This window comes from Maudiozyma barnettii (assembly GCF_903064755.1).
Source record: "Maudiozyma barnettii strain CLIB 1767 genome assembly, contig: KABA2_03, whole genome shotgun sequence".
Classification (NCBI taxonomy): Eukaryota; Fungi; Ascomycota; class Saccharomycetes; order Saccharomycetales; family Saccharomycetaceae; genus Maudiozyma; species Maudiozyma barnettii.
The window spans coordinates 1,106,017-1,131,422 of NW_024545240.1; the positions used below are offsets into that span (position 1 = coordinate 1,106,017).

At 34.5% G+C, this 25,406-nt stretch overlaps 12 protein-coding genes across 12 annotated transcripts; 10 read left to right on the forward strand and 2 right to left on the reverse strand.

Annotated features, from left to right (window-relative positions):
- Positions 1 to 2,673: 2,673 nt before the first annotated feature.
- Positions 2,674 to 4,446, forward strand: PHO4 (phosphate-sensing transcription factor PHO4; the record flags this gene model as incomplete). Its single annotated transcript, XM_041549956.1, has 1 exon — positions 2,674 to 4,446. One exon carries the CDS (start codon positions 2,674 to 2,676, stop codon positions 4,444 to 4,446), a length of 1,773 nt encoding a protein of 590 aa, XP_041405890.1.
- A 601-nt stretch (positions 4,447 to 5,047) lies between these two features.
- On the forward strand, positions 5,048 to 5,534 carry QCR6 (ubiquinol--cytochrome-c reductase subunit 6; the record flags this gene model as incomplete). The annotated part of the gene is made up of 2 exons (XM_041549957.1): positions 5,048 to 5,131; positions 5,244 to 5,534. 2 exons carry the CDS (start codon positions 5,048 to 5,050, stop codon positions 5,532 to 5,534), a joined length of 375 nt encoding a protein of 124 aa, XP_041405891.1.
- A 1,487-nt stretch (positions 5,535 to 7,021) lies between these two features.
- On the forward strand, positions 7,022 to 7,210 carry RPL29 (60S ribosomal protein eL29; the record flags this gene model as incomplete). The annotated part of the gene is made up of 1 exon (XM_041549958.1): positions 7,022 to 7,210. The coding sequence occupies one exon, from the start codon at positions 7,022 to 7,024 to the stop codon at positions 7,208 to 7,210; it is 189 nt and encodes a 62-aa protein (XP_041405892.1).
- A 413-nt stretch (positions 7,211 to 7,623) lies between these two features.
- Positions 7,624 to 8,652, forward strand: RRT5 (Rrt5p; the record flags this gene model as incomplete). The annotated part of the gene is made up of 1 exon (XM_041549959.1): positions 7,624 to 8,652. One exon carries the CDS (start codon positions 7,624 to 7,626, stop codon positions 8,650 to 8,652), a length of 1,029 nt encoding a protein of 342 aa, XP_041405893.1.
- A 557-nt stretch (positions 8,653 to 9,209) lies between these two features.
- Positions 9,210 to 10,596, forward strand: RPL2A (60S ribosomal protein uL2; the record flags this gene model as incomplete). Its single annotated transcript, XM_041549960.1, has 2 exons — positions 9,210 to 9,213; positions 9,836 to 10,596. The coding sequence occupies 2 exons, from the start codon at positions 9,210 to 9,212 to the stop codon at positions 10,594 to 10,596; spliced, it is 765 nt and encodes a 254-aa protein (XP_041405894.1).
- Positions 10,597 to 11,043: 447 nt separating this feature from the next.
- Positions 11,044 to 14,556, forward strand: SMC2 (condensin subunit SMC2; the record flags this gene model as incomplete). Its single annotated transcript, XM_041549961.1, has 1 exon — positions 11,044 to 14,556. The coding sequence occupies one exon, from the start codon at positions 11,044 to 11,046 to the stop codon at positions 14,554 to 14,556; it is 3,513 nt and encodes a 1,170-aa protein (XP_041405895.1).
- Positions 14,557 to 14,686: 130 nt separating this feature from the next.
- MET10 (sulfite reductase subunit alpha) lies at positions 14,687 to 17,689 on the reverse strand (the record flags this gene model as incomplete). The annotated part of the gene is made up of 1 exon (XM_041549962.1): positions 14,687 to 17,689. One exon carries the CDS (start codon positions 17,687 to 17,689, stop codon positions 14,687 to 14,689), a length of 3,003 nt encoding a protein of 1,000 aa, XP_041405896.1.
- Positions 17,690 to 18,787: 1,098 nt separating this feature from the next.
- RIB5 (riboflavin synthase) lies at positions 18,788 to 19,498 on the forward strand (the record flags this gene model as incomplete). Its single annotated transcript, XM_041549963.1, has 1 exon — positions 18,788 to 19,498. One exon carries the CDS (start codon positions 18,788 to 18,790, stop codon positions 19,496 to 19,498), a length of 711 nt encoding a protein of 236 aa, XP_041405897.1.
- Positions 19,499 to 19,856: 358 nt separating this feature from the next.
- Positions 19,857 to 20,939, forward strand: STS1 (Sts1p; the record flags this gene model as incomplete). The annotated part of the gene is made up of 1 exon (XM_041549964.1): positions 19,857 to 20,939. The coding sequence occupies one exon, from the start codon at positions 19,857 to 19,859 to the stop codon at positions 20,937 to 20,939; it is 1,083 nt and encodes a 360-aa protein (XP_041405898.1).
- Positions 20,940 to 21,315: 376 nt separating this feature from the next.
- Positions 21,316 to 21,835, forward strand: RCF3 (Rcf3p; the record flags this gene model as incomplete). Its single annotated transcript, XM_041549965.1, has 2 exons — positions 21,316 to 21,378; positions 21,530 to 21,835. The coding sequence occupies 2 exons, from the start codon at positions 21,316 to 21,318 to the stop codon at positions 21,833 to 21,835; spliced, it is 369 nt and encodes a 122-aa protein (XP_041405899.1).
- A 277-nt stretch (positions 21,836 to 22,112) lies between these two features.
- On the reverse strand, positions 22,113 to 24,278 carry MTC4 (Mtc4p; the record flags this gene model as incomplete). The annotated part of the gene is made up of 1 exon (XM_041549966.1): positions 22,113 to 24,278. The coding sequence occupies one exon, from the start codon at positions 24,276 to 24,278 to the stop codon at positions 22,113 to 22,115; it is 2,166 nt and encodes a 721-aa protein (XP_041405900.1).
- Positions 24,279 to 24,820: 542 nt separating this feature from the next.
- On the forward strand, positions 24,821 to 25,396 carry TRS20 (TRAPP subunit TRS20; the record flags this gene model as incomplete). The annotated part of the gene is made up of 1 exon (XM_041549967.1): positions 24,821 to 25,396. One exon carries the CDS (start codon positions 24,821 to 24,823, stop codon positions 25,394 to 25,396), a length of 576 nt encoding a protein of 191 aa, XP_041405901.1.
- Positions 25,397 to 25,406: the final 10 nt, after the last annotated feature.

Consider the following 25,406-nt stretch of genomic DNA (forward strand, 5'->3'; position numbering starts at 1 on the left):
GACAGAACTTCCACCCAAGCTGAGACCTAGTTATCCTAAGCGCTACGAATCATTCCCATAATGGTGCTATTCATACGTTCCACCTGTTAGTTCAGTACTACGATTGTGCGTGGAAGGAAAACTTCAACTAAATACGTAGGCTTTGGGTGATATGTTGCCAGAGTTGACTAGTAAAGAGATGGGTTTGGTTTGTTAAAACGTTCGAACGGAACTCCGCGGAGTTTTATAACCTATTATAATAGTAAGTCCGCCGTGTCCGTCCGCATCAATTTCAGATGCTCCGTCAATAATCGCTAGTATGACATTAAATTTGTCCGAGACGGGTAAACGATCAAGGAAACCCCATATCGATGTGAGCCCAACGGTGATTACCTGAGGGGAGTTCGAAACTCCACAGATACCGTGAGGGTTAGAAGTCTAAAGTAGTGTCAAAAGCGTACTTCACTCAGGGTCATCATTACACTCTTGTTCGAGAAAAGTTAAACCAGCTGTAGACCAATCCAAAGATCTCACTGAAAGAATGAAATAGGCTAGATAGTCGTGAGAAGACGTCAGCCGGATTAGTAATTCATTCGATATAATTAACATTAAAGTCTCATTAGGTTAAATGTGTCCCACCAACGTGCGACACCTTCATTATTAAGATTCTCTGTTTCTCACTTTTCTTTGTGATTGTCACATAATTATATAATAACATGAAGCGTGTTAATTACTTTTGTACCAAGATATATTCACATTAATCGGCTCTTTATTCATTTGTTACACATATTCACAAATAATGTCATTTTAATAAGTTAAAGTAGTTGATCGTCGCTATCTTCAACTAAATACCTTATTTAAATTTTGATATCATACGAAAGTGACGGTCCATGCAGTGCTCCCGTTACTTCCCTAGGCATATTTCTAATGCCCTACAACTATGTGACTCGAGAACTATTCTGTTGTAAAGTCCTCCCTATCGTTTGACAGAACCATGGATTTACTGCCCAACGACTACCTGAATAAGATATAATTGTGACAATCCACATAACATACACAAGCATCGCGATATACGAGGTGCGCCGTGCCGCATCACTCAGCACGACTGCAAAGGAAACTTTTTGGGGGGAAATGAGAACTGCTACAGCCGTGCTCCCCGTGGGCCCCTCCCAATTGCACGCCCAGTTCTGTGCGTGCATCCCGAATAGGAAATATCGCTATTGTTGTCGCGCTGTGCTAATTACGCGAGATGCCTGAGAACTGAGTGGGTGTATGCGGCGTTGTCTGGGGAGAAGTGGGTCAAATTCGATAGACTGAGAAAAATTTGGGAAAAACAAAGAAAAAATGAGGCGATAGTAAAGGTAACAGTAATAATAACTATCATCCATCCATCACTTTATGATGATGGATGAATAGATGATAGCAAAAAGAGGAAGAAGTCAAAACGATTAGATAAACATAAACATAATAAGCTTAATTTTTAGTAAAAACGAGAAAATAATGCCGATATCAAATTTAATTAAAGGAACAACAAGAAATTGGACGATCTTTGACACTCAGGAGGATTAAGATATATTTGCATGTGTTAAGTAATTAAATAATTAAAGACTTCCCCTAGTAAATTGTATGTATCCCAAAATTTCGTTTATTATCTCCTTTGATGCAACAAGAATAAATAAAAGTATTGTGTGTTGATGTATGTGTGTGTGTGTAGTATTATCTAAGAGACATAAATTTACCGAACGAAAAGTAAATTAACATAACATAATAAATAAAGAAACTCTCCAAGTTTGGTGTTGTAGTGTTTATTTTATTTTTGTTGTTTTATTATTCAATCATTTCCATATATTTTATACTATTAAGAATAAGTGTGATTTTAATAAAAGGTAAGACGTTTAAGAAGAAGTTATACAGAAGCACAAAAGAAAACTAGATTTTTCCCACCCCTTTCATTTTAAATACATTCCTAGAAACCAAACTCCCAAAATAATAAAACAATATTTACACCGAAATAATAACAATACTGTTATTTTCTGCCTTTAACTCACGTATACAAATATTCAGGTACTTTTAGTTTGGAGTACAGTTCCAAAGTGAGTTTTTTAAATTAGTACTTCTGATTGTACTATCATCATCCTATTATTATCGTTACAGATAGTATTTCAAAAAATAGGAATTTTAATTTGCCGAAAGGTTTTACTGTTGTTCTTTTTTGGTTGAATACTACTCATTATTATTATTATTACTATCATTCCAGAGGTTCCACTAATTCGTGTCTTTTTCTTCTTCTTCCAATAACTTATCATTACTTTTTATTACTTTCTTAATAGAAACTCTTTGTCTCTCATCATTATTATTATAGAACAGCACATCTACCAGCAATTTTTGGTTTTTTATTCTATTTTATTACATCTTATTTTAGTCAAGTGTCAGGATTGCTAACATTATTATTGCTCCTTTTTATTTCACGTTGGTGAAATTTTTTAACTTAGCTTATACTTTTTTTTATTAAAGATAAAATATTGAACTTTTTTACACTCCATTTGCACCTTCTTATTTCAAAAGTTTAAGACAGTTCATATTTGTTGAGTAAACTAGTCATCGCTCCTCAAATATCCAACAACCATCGCACTCCTATCTTTTGCTTAGGATATATTTAAAGTTTTTCTCATTCTACAGTTACTCATTCAGCATATGCAATCTATGAACATGAACCATTCAAAAAGTATATTGGATCAAGTCGATGAATATCTTCATGATAACGATACTCACAGTGGCAACCATATGGTATACATGGAATCGGAAAAAGAGCCAATGAGTAACGTTCAATTATATTCTCATAACTGGCTGACAGATGATATACAACTAGATTTAGATCATATTGGCGAATCGTTCTTCAATAATGGTAACAATAATCAGAACAGTAACAATAGTCGATTGAATGCACATGAACAACATTCTAGTTCTCATAGTAATAACAGTGTTGAAAGTATGCATGGAACCATCGAGAGTCAACATGAACATCATGCTCAGCAACATCCAGATATAGGGAAATCTATTGATCCAGAAATGAATGGTGGGTTTGGTTTAATGGATCATTCTATTAAACAGAATGATGCTACTGCTTCCCTTCTTAATAAAAACTCACATTTTTCTAATATTCATTCAGATTTGGTCTTTTCTCCATCTGCATCACCTTTAGTGGCACCAGGGCAGTCTGCCATAGGTTTAAAAGTGACTCCCTACATGAATCCTCAAGTATTGATCGGATCCAATTCATCCAACGTGTCTAATATGAATACTCCATATCTTCGAGAATCTATAGGTACAAACAATGGTACAAACAATAATGGCACTCTCTTAAATAATGGCTCCACAACAACAACGCCTCATGTTTCACATTACTCCCCATTAAGTTCTCCTGCAGTGAACGATCATAATCAACAATATTCTTCGACAAATTTTACATTACCAGCCTCTGCTGTAGAAGAGCCTATAACTAATGGTGGCAGCGGTTCCAAAACTACGAGGAGTAAACGAACATCTAGTTCTTCTAGAAGCAAACGCATCTCTTTCTCAAGTTCAAGTGGTAATTCAACTAAACAAACCTTTAATGGATCGTCTTCTAAAGTACGAAAGAATAGTCCGTACTTGAGTGCCAATAGATCAAGAAGAAATTATCAAGAATTGAAGACAAAGAATGGATCTACCATCAGTAATAATAATGACAGTGCAAGTAGTACCCCCATGGGGAATAACTCTACGACACCCACAAACGCCTCTTGGGATGATATGGTGTTCAAGTTACCAGAAAGTAGTACCACAGTAATATCCACTAGTAATGGGACAAATATTGATACACCAGATAGTGGATCTAAGGAATCCTCATTGACTGCTAGTCAATTTGCTGTTGCTAGTAAGATTTTACCCGCCTCATATCCTGATCAAGTTTCTTCTAATGATATTGATATAGATGGAAGTATTATTCAGAAAAGGATTGAAATTCCATTACAAACAAGTATCGAAACTACCGAATCTTGGAAACAAAAGACTAATTCTGATCGAAGTAGGTCATCAAATTCATTGTCAAGTAATGGTACATCACCTAAGAATGGGAAAAATGGAATTAATAATGTAGGGGTATCACCTCTTATAAAATCTAAAAAGCCATCAAAGACCAATGGAGATAGCGGTTCGACTATTCGTTTGACAAGAACAGACTCTAGATCATCAGAATCTAAGTCCGGTAAGAAGGATGATACGAAGAAGGAAGTACATAAAGTAGCAGAACAAGAGCGTCGTAACAGATTGAACTCAGCGCTTAATGACTTATGTGGTCTAATACCAGATGATCTAAAAGAAATGATAAGTATACCATCGAAAGCAACAACGGCTGAACTGGCTTGTGTATACATACGTTCTCTTCAGAAGAGGGTACATGAACTTGAACAAGAGCATAACCATTGATGAACTTCAGAACAACCGTAAGAGCAACGTTCTTGATTACTCTCACCACTCTCGCAAGTATATAATTAGGTACACGCTATATAATTGATGAGTTGTATAGCCCAGTTCACTCTATACTTACTCAGTTACATCAATCTCGACATAAATATTCCAATAAATTTATAGATAACGCTATTAAGTACATCGCATCGATTCGGGTGCTAGTTCACTTATATATGTATGTGTGTACTATGTTAGAACAACCAATGATATCAAAGAATTCGGCCCCTCATCGTATCGCGTGATGTCCTATCGAATTGCCCAGGAAACTCCGTAGCCCAGTTCGCCCCCTTGGTCTTGAAGAAATGCGCGCCATCCGATAAACCCAACTAATGGAAAGTGTCTATTACTTACTGTAAAAGTTTCTTGTAGGTTTAATAATATATAAACCAACTTTACATATAAAGGTACTTTTATATATGTATATATAGGATTAATATTCAAAGATACAAATATTAAAGCGTTCGCAATTATTAAATACTATATCAAAAGGGACTTTCAACCTTATACACTAATATTATTATTACGCATATACATTACAAACATTTAAATAAGAACTAATATGTTGAGTACCATTGTTGACTACATAGAAGAAATTAAGGATCAATTTGTTCCAATCGTCGCTAGAGCAGAAGACGAAGTCGAAGTATGTTGAAAGATTGAAAAGTTATATATTTAACTTCTATTTATTTTTGTTACCGTTTGCTTACCATTACTAACAGTACTATATTACTTAATAGTGATATTGTTATATTTAGGAAACTAATGATGGTGAAGAAGAAGAAGATGATGATGATGATGACGAAGATGAAGACGAGGAAGAAACTAAGGATCAATATGACGAACTAAAAGAAGAATGTCTACAGACGGAAAAAGGTAAAGCACTAAAACATCATTACGATGAATGTGCGGCAAGGGTTCAATTACAAAAGGAACAACCAGGTTACGATGATTTGGAAAATAAGGAAGATTGTGTCGAAGAATTTTTCCATCTACAACATTACTTAGACAGTTGTGCTGCTCCTAGACTATTTAATAAACTGAAGTAAGATGAATACTTAACTACAGATGGTGGTGTAAGGATGACTAAACAGTGTAATATATCCATTACTTGATTTATTTATTTTTTTATTCAATTCTATTTTCCCATTTTCTAAATATTCTTAAGGCATTACTACTAAAACGGCCAATTAACCTTACCGATCATGTCAAACATTGTACATTCTTTGAACCTTATCGCCTACACCTTTAATAAAAACTTAAAAAATTATTTATATTTATAAATTCTCAGCCACAACCACTCCTTATTATTCGAGTATACATTTATCATATCACATGTTTGAATGATAAATGTAAATCTGTCAATAATTCTTGTATACATTTTATATTTAATCCATATTATTATTTATTAACTGATTGTATTCTCATTGGCCCTTACTTCTACATATGTGACGATGGCAGTGTCCATCCGTACACCCCATTATTAATCCTTACCTCTACGGAAACTTATACTCATTTCCGAAAAATATCTGAAAATAAATTTAAATTTATTTTCCACAAATGAACTTCGCTGAATATAAGCATATGTACGTCTTTTTCACTGAAACATGGAGGTAAGACTTGTCTTGCCTAAGAATTCAAAATTGAAATTTGAAAATAATTTTGAAATTTGAAAATTTCTGAAATATCTGGAATTATTGCCAGATCAATGATAATGATAATGATAATGATAATAATGATAGTATTGGATGGGAGGATCACATAATTTATGGATGAATACAGCCAAGTGCAGATATCCGTTCTGATTTTGTTATGTATTCATTCATCTTCCAGTAGTTGCCGTAATTTCCACTTGTAAGTTTACCGTCCAAGTCACCTCAGGTATAGCTAAGCGGTGTTTGGTCTGGGTTTCTCTCTATGTAAAATATAGTAAACAGATATTGAAATAAGTAAAGCCTCACATTTATTAATAGCAATACAGTTACGTACTTATTATTGTATACTTCGTATTATTATAATTTTTTCTTATTAAATAGGAATATCTTTGGAACATATAAGGTAAAGCGTATGTATAATATACTGAAGTATAAAACGTGGTTAAGAAATGTCGAGCGTACTGGAAGTTTCAGCTAATCCGAATAAATGAAGTAATATCTAGTGGTAACATCTGATTTAACTTAATTACGATATACGCAAAAGATTTAGGGCTGGGTTACATATTGCAATTGATGAAGTCATAACAAAATAGCATTCTCCACGTATGTTACTTGATGTTTTGGGGGAGTAAACTGGAAACGTATTTATAATTATAATTACACGACTAATGTTATTTACTGGATATGATCTTAAGAATGAATTGATACGGACTGAGTTATATCAATGATATAACGTCTATACTACGACCATCCAATACTAAATTTATAATTTTACTAACCTAACACTATTTTGATTGATATGTTCTTATTTTTATTATTAATAATAATACAACTTTTAACATTAACACAATATCAAACTTAGTACTTTATCATTACAGACAATGTCTAAATCTAAGAATCATACGGCTCATAACCAAACCAAAAAAGCCCACAGAAACGGTATCAAGAAGCCAAAGACCTACAAGTACCCATCTCTAAAGGGTGTCGATCCAAAGTTCAAGAGAAACCACAAGCACGCCCTACATGGTACTGCTAAGGCTCTTGCTGCCAAGCGTGCCGCTAAGAACTAAAACTCTTTGAAAATAATTAGATAAAATATAATATTATAATTAATACATTGATTCATTTTTATTTAAAATATGTTATAACTTTCGATTTATCTATATAGTAATACGTAAGAGAATTTTAAACTCCAATTTGGCAATCTTACGATAGATATACCTCAATTTGTTATTCTTTCATATTTTTAGCTGTTTGTTTACCCTTTTCTTATATTTTACTTCGGCGGTTATGCTACCCTTTTTGACGTCGCGCCACAAATGATAGTTATGACATTAAAAGCAGAGAACTGAAAAGGGATATAATAAATGAAGTATATCATATATTCCTTTTAAGTTGGGGTGGAGTTCGAGTGTTTCGGTTGTCGAGTAGCAGTTTCACTACACATCATATTACCTTTGACCGATTTAATTTATCCCTTAAAATGTTACGTTTTAGACATCAGCCAGATGATTCTCCAGTTTACAGAGCAGAACCAACGGAAAGGGTTTTGATTTGGAATTTAAGTTACCTTGTAAGTGAGAAGGAGTTATATACGTATCTAAAAGATTTTGGTGTAACATGGGTAATTATTCCTGTTCAATCATTATATGGATTTCGGAAGAATCGCCCATATCCATTAGGTATAGCTTATGCTGAATTTGAGACTAAAGAAAAAGCGACTTATGTGATTGATCATCTGTTTAACCAGATCTATAAAGGGAGACCTTTAAAAGTAAGATATCACCAACCTTATGTGCCAAGACAAAAAGGTAAAAAGAATTTAAAACACGGTCCTTCCATCGGGAGAGAGATAGAATTAGATTCAACAGAGTCTAATTTAGTTCAACCAGTCTCTATTATTGATGATGATGATGACTCTCAACCTGTTGAGTTGACTGAGGAAGAAATGGTTGCACCTGCTATGGCTCCTAATAAATTGTATGTAAAAAGAAAAGCTGTCTCTACTGAGACAGTGTATTGTAAAATATTACCAGAAGGTACTACAGATTTACACTTAAGACAACATTTCAAAGCATTCCGTCCAAAGGAAATTTGGATTTTTAAGTCGTCGCCAACCAGAAGTAAAATGTGTTTTGGTTCCAAAAGACAAGCATTTACATCAGCTTTGATTACTTTAGAGACTGGTGAATCGTTAAAGAAAGTAGCTAAGATTATGTCGAAGAAAAAGTTACTCGACAATAAAGTTATTGTAAGACCAGCTTATCTTACAAAAATCGAAGAAGTGAAAAGGATTGCTGAGCAAGAAGAGCTTGATAGCGCCATTGAAAACATTCAACAGAGACAAATGCCCCCTAGTACTGACTCAATGTCGGCAAACATGCAAACACCTATTGCACAGGCAGGTGTTCCTGTCATTTCGGATGAAGTGATTGTTGATTATGAACCTAGAATAAGCATTGTTCCTGTTGTTCCTGTTGAAGGGCTATCAACATCTGTATCAACTGCCTGAAATGAGGGAGAAATGGGAAGTCCATAATAAATTTTGGTCAAGATTCAATGGCTCTGATAGATGACCCCTCAATATTATTTATAAAAAAAATATTTCAATATTAATAAAACTAGTAATAAAAATAGCAAGTTCTGGCTTTAATTATTTTCACATTTATGTGTTTATCTAATTTATATCATTTCAAATTAAAGAGAAATATATATGAAATTTTCTTGTGACTGAACCTAGCTTTAACATCCGTACATCCTTCCCATTCTAAAATTGTTTTACCTTTTTTTCTTTGAAATTCTTGAAAATAACATTTTTTTTAGTTTTTTTGGGGCGTTGAGACAAACGCAATATGAAATTTTTCAATGAATTCCAAGAAGTGGGCCTAGTAAGAACAAGCCTTACAGTAGTCAAACCTCAACAGCAAAACGCAGGTATTAGCAATAGTTTAGGAATTACTGCTGCCAAAACTTAGATAACGTTCGATATATATAACAACAAGTTGAAATTTTATATTTGCTTATTGTTTTTTTTGGTAAACTTAAAAAGGACCAAACAGTCAATTCAGAATGGGTATGTTCTAATAGCATTTCTAGAAATCATAGAATATCAATGTGATAATTCTCAATTGAAATTGATATTTTCCAACGATATAATACAGATGCATTAAATAGCATCAATATTTACATGATAAGTTAATAAATAAACTTTGAATTGAAGAATATATTGTTTGACACTAGTAATATAGGATTGTTTTGATCGTGTAGATACTAGTAGTCAATTATCCCTAAGCTTTTCCTTTATTTCCATATGAATTACTTTTTTATATTTAAAAATTTCCTTCTTTGTGAAAATTAATATGGTCGATCTCAGATGTAACAAGTTTGACAACGACTAAAGGTTGAAGACTCTAGGTGGCAATTCGTGTTACATTAATTTTAATGTAACAGTCAAGCGGACATTTTTTCTGAATTGTTCAAAGAACTCTAAAGTTCTTTGAACATTATCGGGATAGTTTTAGAGCCCTTGATCAAGATTGCAATGATATTTTATAGGTTTCGAAAAAACTTCGGTTACTGATGGAACCATTTTTACTAACATTATTTTTTTTATTTTCATCGTACATGTAATGAAATCAATTTTACTTTTGAAATTGTTTTTACTTCGTGGATGTTTTTAAATTTGTTTTGCACAGGTAGAGTTATTAGAAATCAAAGAAAGGGTGCTGGTTCCATTTTCACCTCTCACACTAGATTGAGACAAGGTGCCGCCAAGTTAAGAACCTTGGATTACGCTGAACGTCACGGTTACATTCGTGGTGTTGTTAAGCAAATCATCCACGATTCTGGTAGAGGTGCTCCTCTAGCTAAGGTTGTTTTCCGTGACCCATACAAGTACAAGTTACGTGAAGAAATCTTCATTGCTAACGAAGGTGTCCACACCGGTCAATTTATCTACGCCGGTAAGAAGGCTGCTCTAAGTGTTGGTAACGTTCTACCTCTTGGTTCTGTCCCAGAAGGTACCATTATTTCCAACGTCGAAGAAAGACCAGGTGACAGAGGTGCCATTGCCAGAGCTTCTGGTAACTACGTTATCGTCATTGGTCACAACCCAGACGAAAACAAGACCAGAGTCAGATTACCATCTGGTGCTAAGAAGGTTATCTCTTCTGACGCTAGAGGTGTCATCGGTGTTATTGCTGGTGGTGGTAGAGTTGACAAGCCATTGTTGAAGGCTGGTCGTGCTTTCCACAAGTACAGATTAAAGAGAAACTCTTGGCCAAAGACTCGTGGTGTTGCCATGAACCCGGTTGATCACCCTCACGGTGGTGGTAACCATCAACATATTGGTAAGGCTTCCACTATTTCTAGAGGTGCTGTTGCTGGTCAAAAGGCTGGTTTGATTGCCGCTAGAAGAACTGGTCTACTACGTGGTTCTCAAAAGACCCAAGATTAGAATATATAATATATTTTTATGTTATGTCATTCACATTTTTTGTAAATTTAAAACCACTTAGTCATTTCTAATAAATAATTCAATTTATTACGTTAATTACTGATAAAATACCTATATAATATTTATAATGTTTGGGGATCTGTGTTAAACCTTACCAGTTTCTATATGAAGAATGAATGTAACTTATACGGTGATTTTTCTTGTTGTTTTTTGATATGCGGGTAATAATAATTTTGCTCGCTAAAAAAATGTTTGTTTACATTAAAATATCTAAGATCAAATAAAAACTAATATATGGTTTAACACTTTAACGTGATCTGGTTTGCCATATTGTTAATAACATAGCCGGATACTAGTTAATTGTCTTAACTAGGATATAGAAAAGTTGAATTCCTAAAACTCTTTCTCGGAGAAGATCCTGATCCATCAATAGGCCATAAATTATCCATGAAAGTCGAGGAATTAATTATTGACGGTTTCAAATCGTATGCTACAAGGACCGTCATTTCTGATTGGGACCCCCAGTTCAACGCCATTACAGGTTTAAATGGTTCTGGCAAATCAAATATTCTAGATGCAATATGTTTTGTCCTTGGTATCTCGTCGATGAGCACTGTTAGAGCCTCAAACCTACAAGATTTGATCTATAAGAGAGGTCAAGCTGGTGTAACAAAGGCTAGTGTGACTATTGTGTTTGATAATAGTGATAAAACAAATTTACCAATTGGCTTTAAGGACTCACCTAAAATATCTGTAACGAGGCAAATTGTATTAGGCGGTACATCAAAATATCTAATTAATGGTCATAGAGCTCCTCAACAAACAATTCTACAACTATTTCAGTCTGTTCAACTTAATATTAATAACCCAAACTTCTTAATTATGCAAGGTAAGATTACTAAAGTTTTGAATATGAAACCAACCGAAATATTATCATTGATTGAGGAAGCAGCAGGTACCAAAATGTATGAAGATAGAAGAGAAAAGGCTGAGCGAACTATGGCTAAGAAAGAGGAGAAGTTGCAAGAAAATAGGTCATTATTAGTTGAAGAAATTGGACCCAAGTTAGAAAAGTTAAAGCAAGAAAAAAGAATGTTTTTAGAGTTTCAAACCACTCAATCAGATCTCGAGAAAATTTCAAGAATAGTTCGTGCTTTCGATTATTCTAATACAAAACAGAGGTATGAAACTGCGAAAGATACAATGGAAAATGGCGAAAAACGTATGACTGAAATTGCTACTTTGCTAGAAAAGACTAAAGGTGAGATCGTATCATTAAATGAAGATTTAGAAGAAATAAAGAATAGAAAGAAATCAGATATAGAGAAGGATGGAAAATTATCACGACTTGAAAAGAAAGAAGGAGATTTACTGGATCAAATATCGAGATTAAATACAACTTTGTCTATTTGTAATAATGATGTGACTGATACAGAGAAGAAGGCAAAACATCTTGTGGCAAGCACAGATAAAATTGCGAAGGATCTGACAACTAAATCAAATACATACAAATTGATAGAGAAAGAATACAATGAGTTGAATGAGAAACTAGAGACGGTAAAATCTAATCACAAGACTAAGAGCGAGTTGCTATCTACATTATCTACAGGTATTTCTTCAAGTGGTGGGACAGATAATGGTTACACTGGACAATTAGTTGCGGCAAAACACAAACTGAATGAGTACCAGGTAGATATAAAGAAAAAAAATATGAGAATCGAAATTATGAATAGAGAATTAACCACAAATACACCAAGGTTAGATGAAGCAAAACGTGAACACGCAAAATTAGAATTACATGTCAAAGAATTAGAAACAGGATGTAGTGATCTAACTAACAATCTAGCAAAATTTGGTTTCAATCCTAGCTTTCAGCAGGAATTAAAAGCGAAAGAGACAAACTTCCAAAATGAGATATATAGGGTTTCAAGTTCGATGGAGAATCTAAGAAGAAGGATGAATAATTTAGACTTCCAATACACAAAACCCTTTGAAGGGTTTAACACAGGCGCAGTTAAAGGTGTTGCGGCACAACTTTTTACAGTTAAAAAGGATAATTTGGATTGTGCAGCAGCATTACAAGTGTGTGCTGGTGGTAGGCTATATAATGTCGTTGTTGAAGATGAAAAGACAGCATCTGAGTTATTACAACGAGGTCGTCTTCGTAAACGTGTGACAATTATTCCACTAAACAGGATCGCTACAAGGGTAGTTAACGAAAAGGTTTTAAAGACGGCAAAATCGATTGCACCAGGTTCTGTAGATCTAGCATTAAATTTAATTGGGTATGAAGAAGAAGTGTCTAAAGCAATGAAGTTTATTTTTGGGGGTAGTTTGATTTGTAAAGACGCAGAGACAGCCAAAAAAGTTACATTTAACCCAAACGTGAGAACGAGAAGTATTACTCTTGATGGTGATGTTTATGACCCTGAAGGTACCTTATCTGGTGGGAGCAGGAACGTTTCAAATTCATTATTACTGGACATCCAAAAGTACAATGAAACAAATTCAAAGCTTGCAATTTTGGAGAATCAAATATTAGGTATCAAGGAGCAGATTCAAGAACAGAGTAGAATTTCTCAGAAGACTAAGACTTTGCAAAATGAACTAAACATAGCTCAGCATAAACTTGACCTTGCTAGGAAGAGTCTCTCTTCAAATAGTGCTACTCAACTTGTAGCAAGAAAGAAAGAATTAGACGCAGATATTCAGTCATGTAATACGGATATTGAAAGAACTGAAGGTGACATTGACACTTTAAATATGGAGATACAAAAAATTCAAAGAGATGCAGATGAATTCGCAAACAATAAAGGTGCAAAATTGGATGAATTAAAGAAAGAGGTGAATAGTCTATCTAATGAGATCACTAAGTTAAACTCAATATTGGAAGAAAAATACGACATCTATCAGAATTTGCAATTAGATACGGAACAACTAGATAGTGATACCAAGGCAAATGCATCTTTAATTGAACAAACTGAAGTATCCTTAGAAAATCTTAGACGAAAGAAAACTGAAATTGAAGCTAATTTGGCTTCACAAGCAGAAGACTTAACTGTTATCCAGAGAGAATTGGCTGAAGAAAATAACCGATTATTTGAAATTGATGAGGAAGTCAAAGAGTTGGAGACCTTTATTAAAAATAAAAAAGAACTAATTTCACAGAATGGGCTAGATGCGCAAAAGATCAAAAACAATATTAACGATTATAGAAACAACTCAAAACATTTGCAAAAAAGGCTTAAGGAATTAACAGAGGAATTCGTTTGGCTAAAAGATTTTGACATGGTCAAAGGTATAGTTTCCCAGCATGCGGGTATTAATTTGTCACAGTATAAAGAAAGAGCTAATCGTCTAGAGGAGAATTATAAAGTTCTAAGGCCCAAAGTTAATCCAAATATCATGAGTATGATAGAAAATGTTGAGAAAAAAGAAACTGCCTTGAAAACAATGATTAACACTATTGAGAAAGATAAATTAAAGATCAAGGAAACAATATCTAAACTTAATGAGTTTAAGAGGGAGACATTAGTGAAGACGTGGGAGATAGTTAATAAGGATTTCGGTAACATTTTCGCTGATTTGCTTCCAAATTCTTTTGCAAAATTGGTCTCGCAAGAGGGCAAGGACGTAACTGAAGGTCTCGAAGTTAAGGTAAAATTAGGTAGCATATGGAAAGAGAGTTTAGTCGAATTATCTGGTGGTCAAAGGTCATTAATTGCATTATCACTTATTATGGCTCTGTTGCAATTCAGACCTGCTCCAATGTATATTCTGGATGAGGTTGATGCTGCTCTTGATTTGAGTCACACTCAGAATATAGGTCATTTAATAAAGACAAGATTCAAGGGATCTCAATTTGTTGTTGTTTCTTTGAAAGAGGGTATGTTCACGAATGCTAATAGAGTGTTTAGAACAAGATTCCAGGATGGTACGTCTGTTGTCAGTATAATGTAGCCCACTTTGGGTTATAATAATTTGTCATACTATATGATAGAAAACAAGAAAGTAAATATAATAAATAATATTAATTAAATATACAAGAAAGATAAAATTTGTATAAATAAATTTTATGAACATGAATTCACTAATAGACTTCTAAGATATATCTGGAAGTTTCCTTTAGCTCTTCGATCGCTTCATTTAGATCAACTTTAACATTTCTTTCTTTGGCATCAGCAGCAATTATATCTTCTAAAGCTGAAGTAATGTCTGGAACAGGCCAGGTTGGACCACATAAGAAGAATGAACCCTTTTGATCAATCATAGCAGTCTTCAGATCACCCAAGTTTTCTCTAATACGGTCTTGGATGTAAATCTTATTATTTTGATCTCTGGAGAAAGCTGCACCGATATGGGTAATAATACCGGCGTCCTTATAAGCTTCCCAGACTTCACCATATAAGTATTCTTGTCTACAATGTCTAGAACCTAAGTATAAGAAAATGTCACCAATTTCATAACCTTGTTGCTTTTGCCATAACTTCTCTTCAACAATTGCCTTAAATGGAGCCAACCCAGTACCCAGACCACTCATGATAACTGGGGCCTTAGGGTCAGCTGGAAGTTTCATGACAGATGGTTTAACACTGACCACCAACTCTTGGCCTATTTGTAGATCAGAAATATATTTGGAGGCTTGACCAAATCTCTTTCTACCTTGGCTATCAACCCAATCAACGACAACGATCAACAAATGAATTTCGTTAGGATGCATCTTTTGAGAAGAAGCAATAGAGTATTCTCTTCTCTTTAGTGGAGCAACGATGCTAATTAAGTCACCAAGTTCTGGTCTAACAGATTGGAAACGGTTGAATATGTCCGCATACGAGTAGAATTCTACTTCTTGGAAATTTTTCAACTCTAATGCACCACCTGGAATAATCAATTCTTCTAAGAATCTCTTTTCATCTTCATCCTTCGCGAATGGGATCAGAGATTCGTAAAACTTCTTAGGTGGTTTACCGAAGATATCAAGATTCTCGACAAAGACCTGTAAAACGGTTCTAGACTCGATATATTGAGGTTGGTCCTTATTTGGAATTTGAACAATTTGTTCAGGATCTAAGCCATAACCTTCTAAGAACTCCAGTACTAGTTTTTCGTTGTTTCTGGCATGAATACCTAGAGCTTCACCAATGTCATAGGTAAGATCAGTACCTGAGATATCAAATTCAATATGGAAAATATTTCTGTCATAATCATCAGGTGTTAGACGTCTGTTTTCTTTAACCTTAATAATATGGTTCTTGATCAAAGGTAGGTCGGGTCTTAATTTCTTTTCAACATGGTAAGCTTCCTTAAAGGCTAATCTCTTAGTCAGTTCGGTAATTGTAGAAGTCACAGATGGTACTTCATTGATTTCTTCTTGTTGTTCTTTAATATCATTAGCAACAAAGGCATTGGCTTGGAAAAAAGTTGGTAATTGTTCAAGAACTTCCTCTGAGAATTCTGGTTTTGGTAATTGACCAGAAGCATAAATAGTTACCTTATTTTCTTCAGAACCCTCTTCGGCATGGATCAAATCATAGATTTGTTCTTGAGATAAGTTAGAGATTATCTTTTTAAGTATTTCCCCTCTTGGGATTTGTAGAGCTGTCTCGTAGAAAGTAGCTTGAATAACGACTACCAATGAATCAATATCTTCCTCATATTCATTTGGATCGATTGTGACAAGTTTAATTTCTTTAGAAATTAAATCAGCAATAAATTGTTCTGGGTAGTTGTCAATTTCACGTGTAGCTAAGTAAACTATTACCCCATTTGATTTTACAGCATTAACAATGTCCAAATGATTCAACAGGTTAATATCTTGGACTAAGACAAAGTCAGCTGTTGCTGCACCTGATTCAGTGGCTCCGATTGATAGATCGGCTTCAAGAGCACCATTGTGGACCAAATTGTTGTATTTGGTCGAGAAAGTAACGTCATCATTAGTAGCAGCTAATGATCTAGCTAATAATGCGGCGATAGTGCTGACCTTAGAGTCATCAGGAAGATAGAACAAAGCACGCTTTCCGTCATATGACTGGGTTGGTGCAGTAACACCAAATTCAGTAACTAGGTTAGTCACTTCACGAGTAGTCCAAACAAAATCTGGCTTGTAGATATGTTCTTGGACAGATATTTCTCTACGATTATGGTAAAACAAAGCAGAAGAAACGTCTAGTCTTAATGGTGATGGAGCAGCATGGTTGTCATTTAGTGATTGGCCAACAACTACAATCTTCTTGACACTTTTTGGAATACTATTAACAAACTTGGCAGTATCAAATGGTAATGGAACTCTAACTGCTAAAGTTGGACCCACAGCGCCAAATAATTCGGATTCGGTAATACCATAAGTGACAAACAAAGTTTCTGGGTTAGTTGGACCAGAGTAATGGAAATTATCCAAGTTACTTCCAGTAGCTTCATTAAAAGCCTTTAGAACTGCATCGAAAGATGGTTCATTACCTAAAGTTTTAACTAGACCTGCAACAATTGATTCAGAGTTCTCGATGACTGGCTTTAAAGAAGCATAAGTACGAGTAGTAGTCAATCCATCAAAAAGATGAATGGTGGATCTGACATTTGAGACTGCAGCTAGAGAAACTGACAATAATGAAGTCAGTTCTAATTCTTTGGTAGAGATGGGTGTAACTACGTTGTAACCTAATTGTTTAGCGACAGATAATGGAGTAACGTAGTCGATACCAAGGGTACCTTCTTTATCTTGGTAAGCTAGTGCGGCAACGTTAAATAAGAAGCTAGCACTTGAATTGGCTAAAGATGAAGCAAAATATGGTAGACCATAACCTGGAGTCACAATCGCAATTGGTTTGTTAGCAACAGACTCTTGACGAGCAGCGGCATAACCTAATGGTGCTAGACCTGCACCAGCTCTAATATCAGATTCTTGAAAGAACTGAGAAGATGATGGTAAGTTTGAGTACAATAGATCTGCTTGAGAATAAGTCTTGTAACCAAATATAGCTGAGACATTTTGAGCGATGGTATCATTAATCAGATCGACTGGAGTACGGTATTGACTCTTAGTGTCGAAATTGGCACCAACAAAAGGGTTTGTGGTAGCTTCTACAGACGACATCTCTTCGGAAATAGTGTTGTTATTATTATTATTATTTTCTTGCTTACCTTGAATATTCTGAACAAAATATAGTTTCGGAGAAAGAGATAAATTTCCTTTCACTTCATCGAGCTTGCTAATATATATATAGATAGATAATGTAATGATCTGTTCAATCGTATGTGGTGGATATCCTGTTAATCAGACTAAAAGATGCCACACTTCCTGAAAGAAGAAGAAGAAGAAGAAGAAACTAGGTAGGTATGACGTTTCTTAGGTGACTTAGATTATTAGATGTAATAAATTATCCGTAGACTTCGTAATATGTGTGTAGAATGACTCTTGACCGTGGCGATGTCAAAACGGCGATCTAATCCTAATGAAGAAATTAGAAAAAAGAGAATTGGGGAGTTAAAGTCACGTGGAGTGGTGGGTCACGTGTTTTTGTAAGTCACGTGGACAAACCAAATATGTAGCCCTAGTAATTTTATATTAGGGTTTAGGTCTCAACTCTCAGATTACGTTAAACGATTCATAATATTACAAATTTGCCAATGTCAAAGGTCATCTCATATCCTACAACAACAAATTGTTACTGTATCTTATACTAAATATTCACATCATTCTGTAGGATTCATTAATTGATAAATATACAGTTGGCATTCTCTAATCAAAAAAGATAATGAAAAGTGATATCAGATCCAACATTAAACCCCTCCCCTCCATTACAACTGTAGCCATTGTAGCAGTATGCTCATGATTGCTATGATATGTTGTTGTTCAAAGGGTGGCAACTTCATCCTCATCTTCTTCACCATCAAGTTCTATGAATGAATTAGAGAACTTTGCCCTTTAAATTGTAGTTTAACCGCCAACGACGCCTTCGCTTACGTTACATTTTGTTCCGTCTTTCCGTCTGTTACTAAGCCAAAAAAAACCGGGATGGGGACGGGAGGCGAAACACGGCAGCGAAAGGACTGAAATTCCTAAATTTTGGGATTATAAAAAGGGAAATGAAAATATACTCTGCATCTGCAGACCAACAGTTTGGATGGCCAAGTCTCTGGGTTTACGTTAACTGGTAGAACGTAGTATACACATTTAAGAATAAGGGCAAGTATGTTTACGGGTATAGTAGAGTTAATGGGAACTGTTGCGGAGTACAACCTCCAGGACAACAGTGCATCTGGTGGTCAAGGTGTCTCTGTGACCATCAAGGGTGCCTCCGCCATCCTAAATGACTGTCACATCGGAGACAGTATTGCATGTAATGGTATATGTTTAACAGTAACAGCATTTGACAAGGACACTTTCAAAGTAGGGATCTCTCCAGAGACTATTGTACGCACTGATGTTGCCGATTGGGTTGCTGGAACAAGGATAAATTTGGAACGTGCAGTTTCTCAAGACGTTAGATTCGGTGGACATTATGTTCAAGGACATGTCGATACAGTGGCAAGCATTGTCTCGGTGACACCAGAAGGGAACTCCTTAGTGTTTGGATTCAAATTAAGAGATTCGCAGTACGAGAAGTTTATTGTGGAGAAAGGGTTCATTTGCATTGATGGTACCTCTCTGACGGTAACACAAGTGGATGCTGATGGTACGTTTTATATTGCCATGATCGCACATACTCAAGATGTAGTAGTGATGCCGTTGAAGAAAATCGGTAGTTTGGTGAACATTGAAGTTGATCTTACTGGTAAACTTATCGAAAAACAAATCTCCGTAGCATTACAAAATCAATTTAATGACTCTCATTCAACGTTAAACAACCTCATTGAAAAGATCATCGATGAGAAAGTTCAGAAATATCTATCAAAAAAGTAAATAAACTAGTTATATTTCTAGATATCTATATATTGGTAAAATATCCTTTGTTTCACCTTGCTCTTCTTCTCACTCTTTCACTAAGAAACCTTCGCACAATTTACCGATGACCACTTTACTGCTTTGGTTTTCTTTTTTTTTTCATACAATTTTTCTTTTCGGTTCTTTACAATTCCTTCATTTTCTCACCACAGCAAGCAAGCAAGCATTATATATAAACTAATCACTAACTTACACATGTGTGATAAGAACAAGACAGAACAGGAGGGAACCATATACATATATATAGGCACACAAATCTATACGTATAAGTGTATCTGTGATGTATAACAAATATAAAAACAACAGCGAGGCACAGATGTTAGGCTTTTCATGGGGTTACAGTCTTCAAAACAAACAAGAACCACAACAGCAGGTGATGATGGCAGAGAGGAAACAAGACAATATAACAACTATTCCTACTCGCCATAAGAGACAGCATGATAATGACAACGACATGGATTCTAGTATCCCTAGATCTGCTATTACCGCCAGTAGTACTGGTGGTAACAACATGTTACTACGGAAGTATATGGTGGCTAAGAAGAAACCAAACTCTATGGCTCATACTTCGACAGTGTCAGCATCTGCAATGGCTGCTGCAACAGCTGCCACATCTACCGCTGCAATGTTAACCTTGGGAAATACACCTAACTATATTGCTATGATAGAAGGACAACCATTACCTTTGGAACGAAGTTTAGATCTAATGGACAAATCACAACTACAAAATGTAATAATGGATCTTTTACATGTACATCCTCAAGTAAGCCAACATTTACAATCTTCTTTATCTCAATATTCTTTCTCGAACGATCGTAGGTTGGTTTCCCTAAGAGAAAAATTCCAAGATATTTATTCCACTATCCCATATAACAAGGATTATATGAGTAACAATATACCCAGACTAGATGATTATGCCTTTGTTAGGTTGAAGCCATTACTGCTAGAGTTTTTAAATTGTCTTACAGATTATATCCTTAACAATATTCCACCACGTTCATCAAATTTACAAGAATCCCTATTATTCTTAGGCTCCTGTACTCAAATGGTGTGTGAATTACCAAGATTTACATTACCAAGTAACAACTATTACTACGATAAATGTTTAGAACAACTGTCATATATATGGTGCACTTTAATCCAACACTTAGCTCAAGAAGATGATACTTTGAACGGAATGTGGGTGGGAGGTAACAGCAAGGATGCTATCATTAATAACTTATACGATAAGTTGAACCAATATAATGAAACAGCCAACAATCTGTTAGCACGTCCCTTGCAATTGCTCAAACATATAATGAATACACATTCCGATAAGAGCACATCCCAACATGAAAATAATAACAATAACAGTGGGCTCAATAATATACTCACTACGGACCACAAAAACACATTTTAATGAAGCATATATCGAATCCAAGCAACTCATTTTCCATATATAAATACTTATATACTTATATATCTATAACTAATACAATCTCTTTGCCTAACTCTTTCGGTTGAATCTTGTTTATAATCAACTCATATCCTCTTTAGTAGTTGCCTATTTGCTCTCTTTTCCAAAATTTCACTGTAAACGGAACGAATCTCTCCGCGTTTTCTGTTTCATTAAGTAACCGATATATAAGGATATTATAATATACTATAAATAAAGGATAACAAATGAATTTACTTAATCGTACATTAATCAATGGAACGTCTGCTCATTGTCATACCGATAGAGATCGATATAAAGATAAGAAACCTAATATATATATATAATTATAATTATAAAAATGCGTGAACATGTACAGCCGATTCATTATGATCCTGCTACAGTTAAACAATTAACAAGAGAAGTATGTATTTTACTACGTTGATAAAAATAATATCGAATTCGAACCCTTAGAATAAACATGTTTGTTTGATCTTTTACTAACATATATTGACAATTGAATATATACCTTATAACTTTGTGACGTATATGTTTATCTGAATTATAAGTTTTAGATCGCTGTAGCTTGTGTTGTTGGTGCAGCTCAAGGTGCTCTAATTAGTATTACTACCGGTTTAATTCTACGAAGAGTTTCGACTGTCTACCGGAATGTAAGAACTCCTGTACGTGTATTTTATCATTGTTCATGGATATCGATGGGAGCCGTATTCAGAGCTGATAAACAACTTGTGATATTCCAGAATAATTATTACGCCAATGAAATGAAGAGAAGAAGCCAGATCTTAGATGAAGCTGCTGATAGAGGTATTTTCCTTGAGGAAGATTTTGTATCAGATAGTACTACTCGCACCAAAAGCTGATGAAGGATTATACTGATGTGGTTATCGCATTTTTTTGCTTTTTTAACTTTCAGCCAAGACGAGTTATGCTCATGTTTATAATTTAAGATTCGTTTTGTTCTAGTTTGGTTTTCTCAATAATAAAAAAGGAGTTAGTATAGGGTTTTAAAGCTTATATTCTTTCCAATCTATATATTCAAAATTTAGATCAATAAAATATAATAATAATAAAAGTAGGACCTCAGTGTTTTTTATATATTTCGATAATTCACTACGTATCTATCCATGTTTACATATCTTACCATAATATCCATTTAATAAATCTTAAGACGAGAAGTATTGAGAATTTAATTTCTCTTAATATACTTACAACAAGCCAGATACTCCATAACACTAACACAATAAAAAATTCTAACATCTTATAAATAGATTTAGTCATCTTCTGTGACTGCATGGTACGTATAGTACCAAATCTATCGGTATTTTCTTGAAATAATTTCAATTTTAGTGTCAATGTAGTATTAATATCACTCAGAATTCTATCACTTGCTGAGATCAATGTTTCCACCCTAATGGAATAATCATTTAATAATTTGGAAGTCCAACTATTACCAATTTTTAATACTCTATCCAATCCTTCATCATATTCCTTAATGATTTGTTCAGTGTCTGCCATATTCTTTTCTGTATTCTCATCTACTTTTATCAAATTTCTGCGATGAATAGCCCTTTGTCTGATTAAGTCATGTGATTGTCTTCTGTGTTCCATAATGGCAATAGTACTAATGACATACCTCGTATCTTGCCAATATTTCTGTAATTGAATATCTACAGGCAATTCATTGAAATTGTTTGAACTACTTTCTTTGGATAAGGGAGTCGCTTCTTTGCTTGAACTATTCTTGGAATTATCCGCACTATTGGTTACTATGTTAAGATTCTTATTGTTAATAACCGCGTCCGCATTTTCAGTAGTTAATCTATTATGTATTTCAACATCTTTTATCCCCCTCTTGTGCTCAATACTGTTAATTTCGCTGTCATATTTATAACTACCGCTTTTGGTTTTCGTCACTTCTGGAGACTCTATATTTAATTTATTAGTCGAGTGGGTCTTCACTGTATGGATAGGAATGTCATCTAATAAAGATAATTTTTTAACGCCTGTACCATCAACAGGAGTCTGGTATGTGCCATATCTATCTTTACTACTAGGACCACTTACACTTCCCCGATGATCACCCTCATTATTAGAACGCTCTTGTTCTGGCGCTAGTTCCTGTGGTATTATCTTTGTTACATCCTTTTTAGTTTCATGGCCGTTGTTATTTTCCTCAGTTCGTATCTTGTTTGGTGATTTAGATCTAGACCATCTTTTGGGATTTTTAGTCTTATTAAGGATTTTCTCAAATTTATTTAAATGATTACTCTCTTTCTCCTTTAAACTCCCATTCTCAACTTCAGAATCTGACACCGTCTGTATCAATTTGTCGTTATAATTATCTTTATCTAGGTCAGAAAATTGACTACTAATACCATTACTATTACTAGATGTCCTGGATTCTAAATTAGGGTCAGAATGGTCAGTTGTCACTATTAATTTCGGGACCTTATTTAAAATAGAATCTGAGGATTGATCACTGTCTCTTAATAATGTTCCTTTACTATTATTCTTTTTATGATGATGATGATGTAAGTGGCCTGTAATATGAGAGCTACCACGTCTTTTCTTTATTTTATGAGCCTCTGTTCTAAATCTATGAGTTTTTTGGGTTCCGAACCATCGATGCCCAGTAGGATCTATTAATTCGTCCCAATGTTGAGATCTAAAAGTTAAATCTGTATACTTTTCATTGACATCAACAAACCATTTATAGTTCTTTCTGTTTGGAGTATTAGAAAATTGAATGACAGCAATGATAGGAGCTTTGTAAAATAAAAATCCCGAAGTTGCTGTTTCCCCACGATATTTCTTCTTAAGTTTTCTATTTCTTATTATCTGAAGAGGATTATAAACACCTTCCACGTTCCTATGGATGTTCTTTCTTTCATGTCCATTCTCATCTTCTCCAGATCGAAGTGTCCCTTCCATAATATTATAGTAATAATCAAGATATATTCGTACCCTTTCTGCTCTTAGTCTTGTGGCCTTTGATATTTTGGGTACTACCTGTTGTTCTGCCATAGGTATGAGACTTCCATATTCACCATTTTCATCATTATCATGATCATTGTTGGAAATATCCGCGTCATTTCCTCTACTATTCCTTCTATCATTGTTTGTTTCACCGTCATATTTTTTATCTACATCCCTATCATAATTCAAATCGTCCATTAATCCTGAGTTCATATCTACTAATAATTTTGTGACTAACTTCACTCTACGACTATTTGTATTTGTTGATTGTTCTGTTATTCTTTTGCCTTCTAAACTGCCCGTTTCCGAGTCAGATGATTCGATCATAGTGTTGTTATTTTGGTTAGATGAGTTGTGATCGGATGGATTTTTTTGATTTGATAATTGCCTATTTTTGTTTGGGGATTTGATATATTTCCCAGAAAACGGTATGTTAGGTTTGGTTATAATGAATGTTGGTTTTCCCCCTTTAAATTCCTATATCTATAGTATTATATTATTCGTTTTAAGCTAAATTATCGTTTTATTCCACCTTAATGAGTCTCAGGTTTCACGCAAATCCTATATATTGTAGATGTTTAATCTCGTCAATAACTCCCTATGTCTGTGAAACTTTTGTAAGCCATCTCTCCCTTGATAAAAATATCTCTATGTCCAATGGCGTTCAACATTTTTCATTAGCTAAAAACCATTAGAAAAGCCCCACCGCAATACGAAGAAAATGAATCATACATACTATAAACGCATACAACAATAAAACAACAATAACTAAAAACCTAATAAACACCAAAGTAACGACAAATAGGATAGTTTAATTCTGATAATCATTTCAAATTGCGTATTAATCTAACACTAGAAGACCATTTGTAATGCCTCAATATTTTGCCATCATTGGTCATAAGGACAATCCCATATATGAAGCAGAATTCTCCATTCAACAAGGAAACCAAAAGAACCTTGGATTTTCTCAAGAATTGAAGGAGATGAATCCATTCATATTGCATGCATCTCTGGATATTATCGAGGATTTGCAATGGCAAGTGGTACCATCGAATTCCCAGTATACAAATGGCAATAACAGTGACAATGGCAGTAATTTTAGTATATCAAGTACAGGAGGATTTCTACGATCTAAAACTGTAAATAATACAGACAATTGTTATTTAGGGAAGGTCGATCATTTCTATGGTTTGGCCATAACAGCTTATATATCATATGGTGGTATGAAGTTTGTTATGATCCATGGAACATCTAACAGTGGAGGTTCCAACACTTCTGCTAGTGTTGTTATAGATGATAGTGCATGCAGATCTTTTTACCAAGAAATTCATGAACTATATATTAAGACCCTGATGAATCCATTTTATAGAGCTGGCGATCCAATATCAAGTCCAGTATTTGATTCGAGAGTACGATCATTAGCACGTAAATATCTAAATAAGTAAGCATATAAAG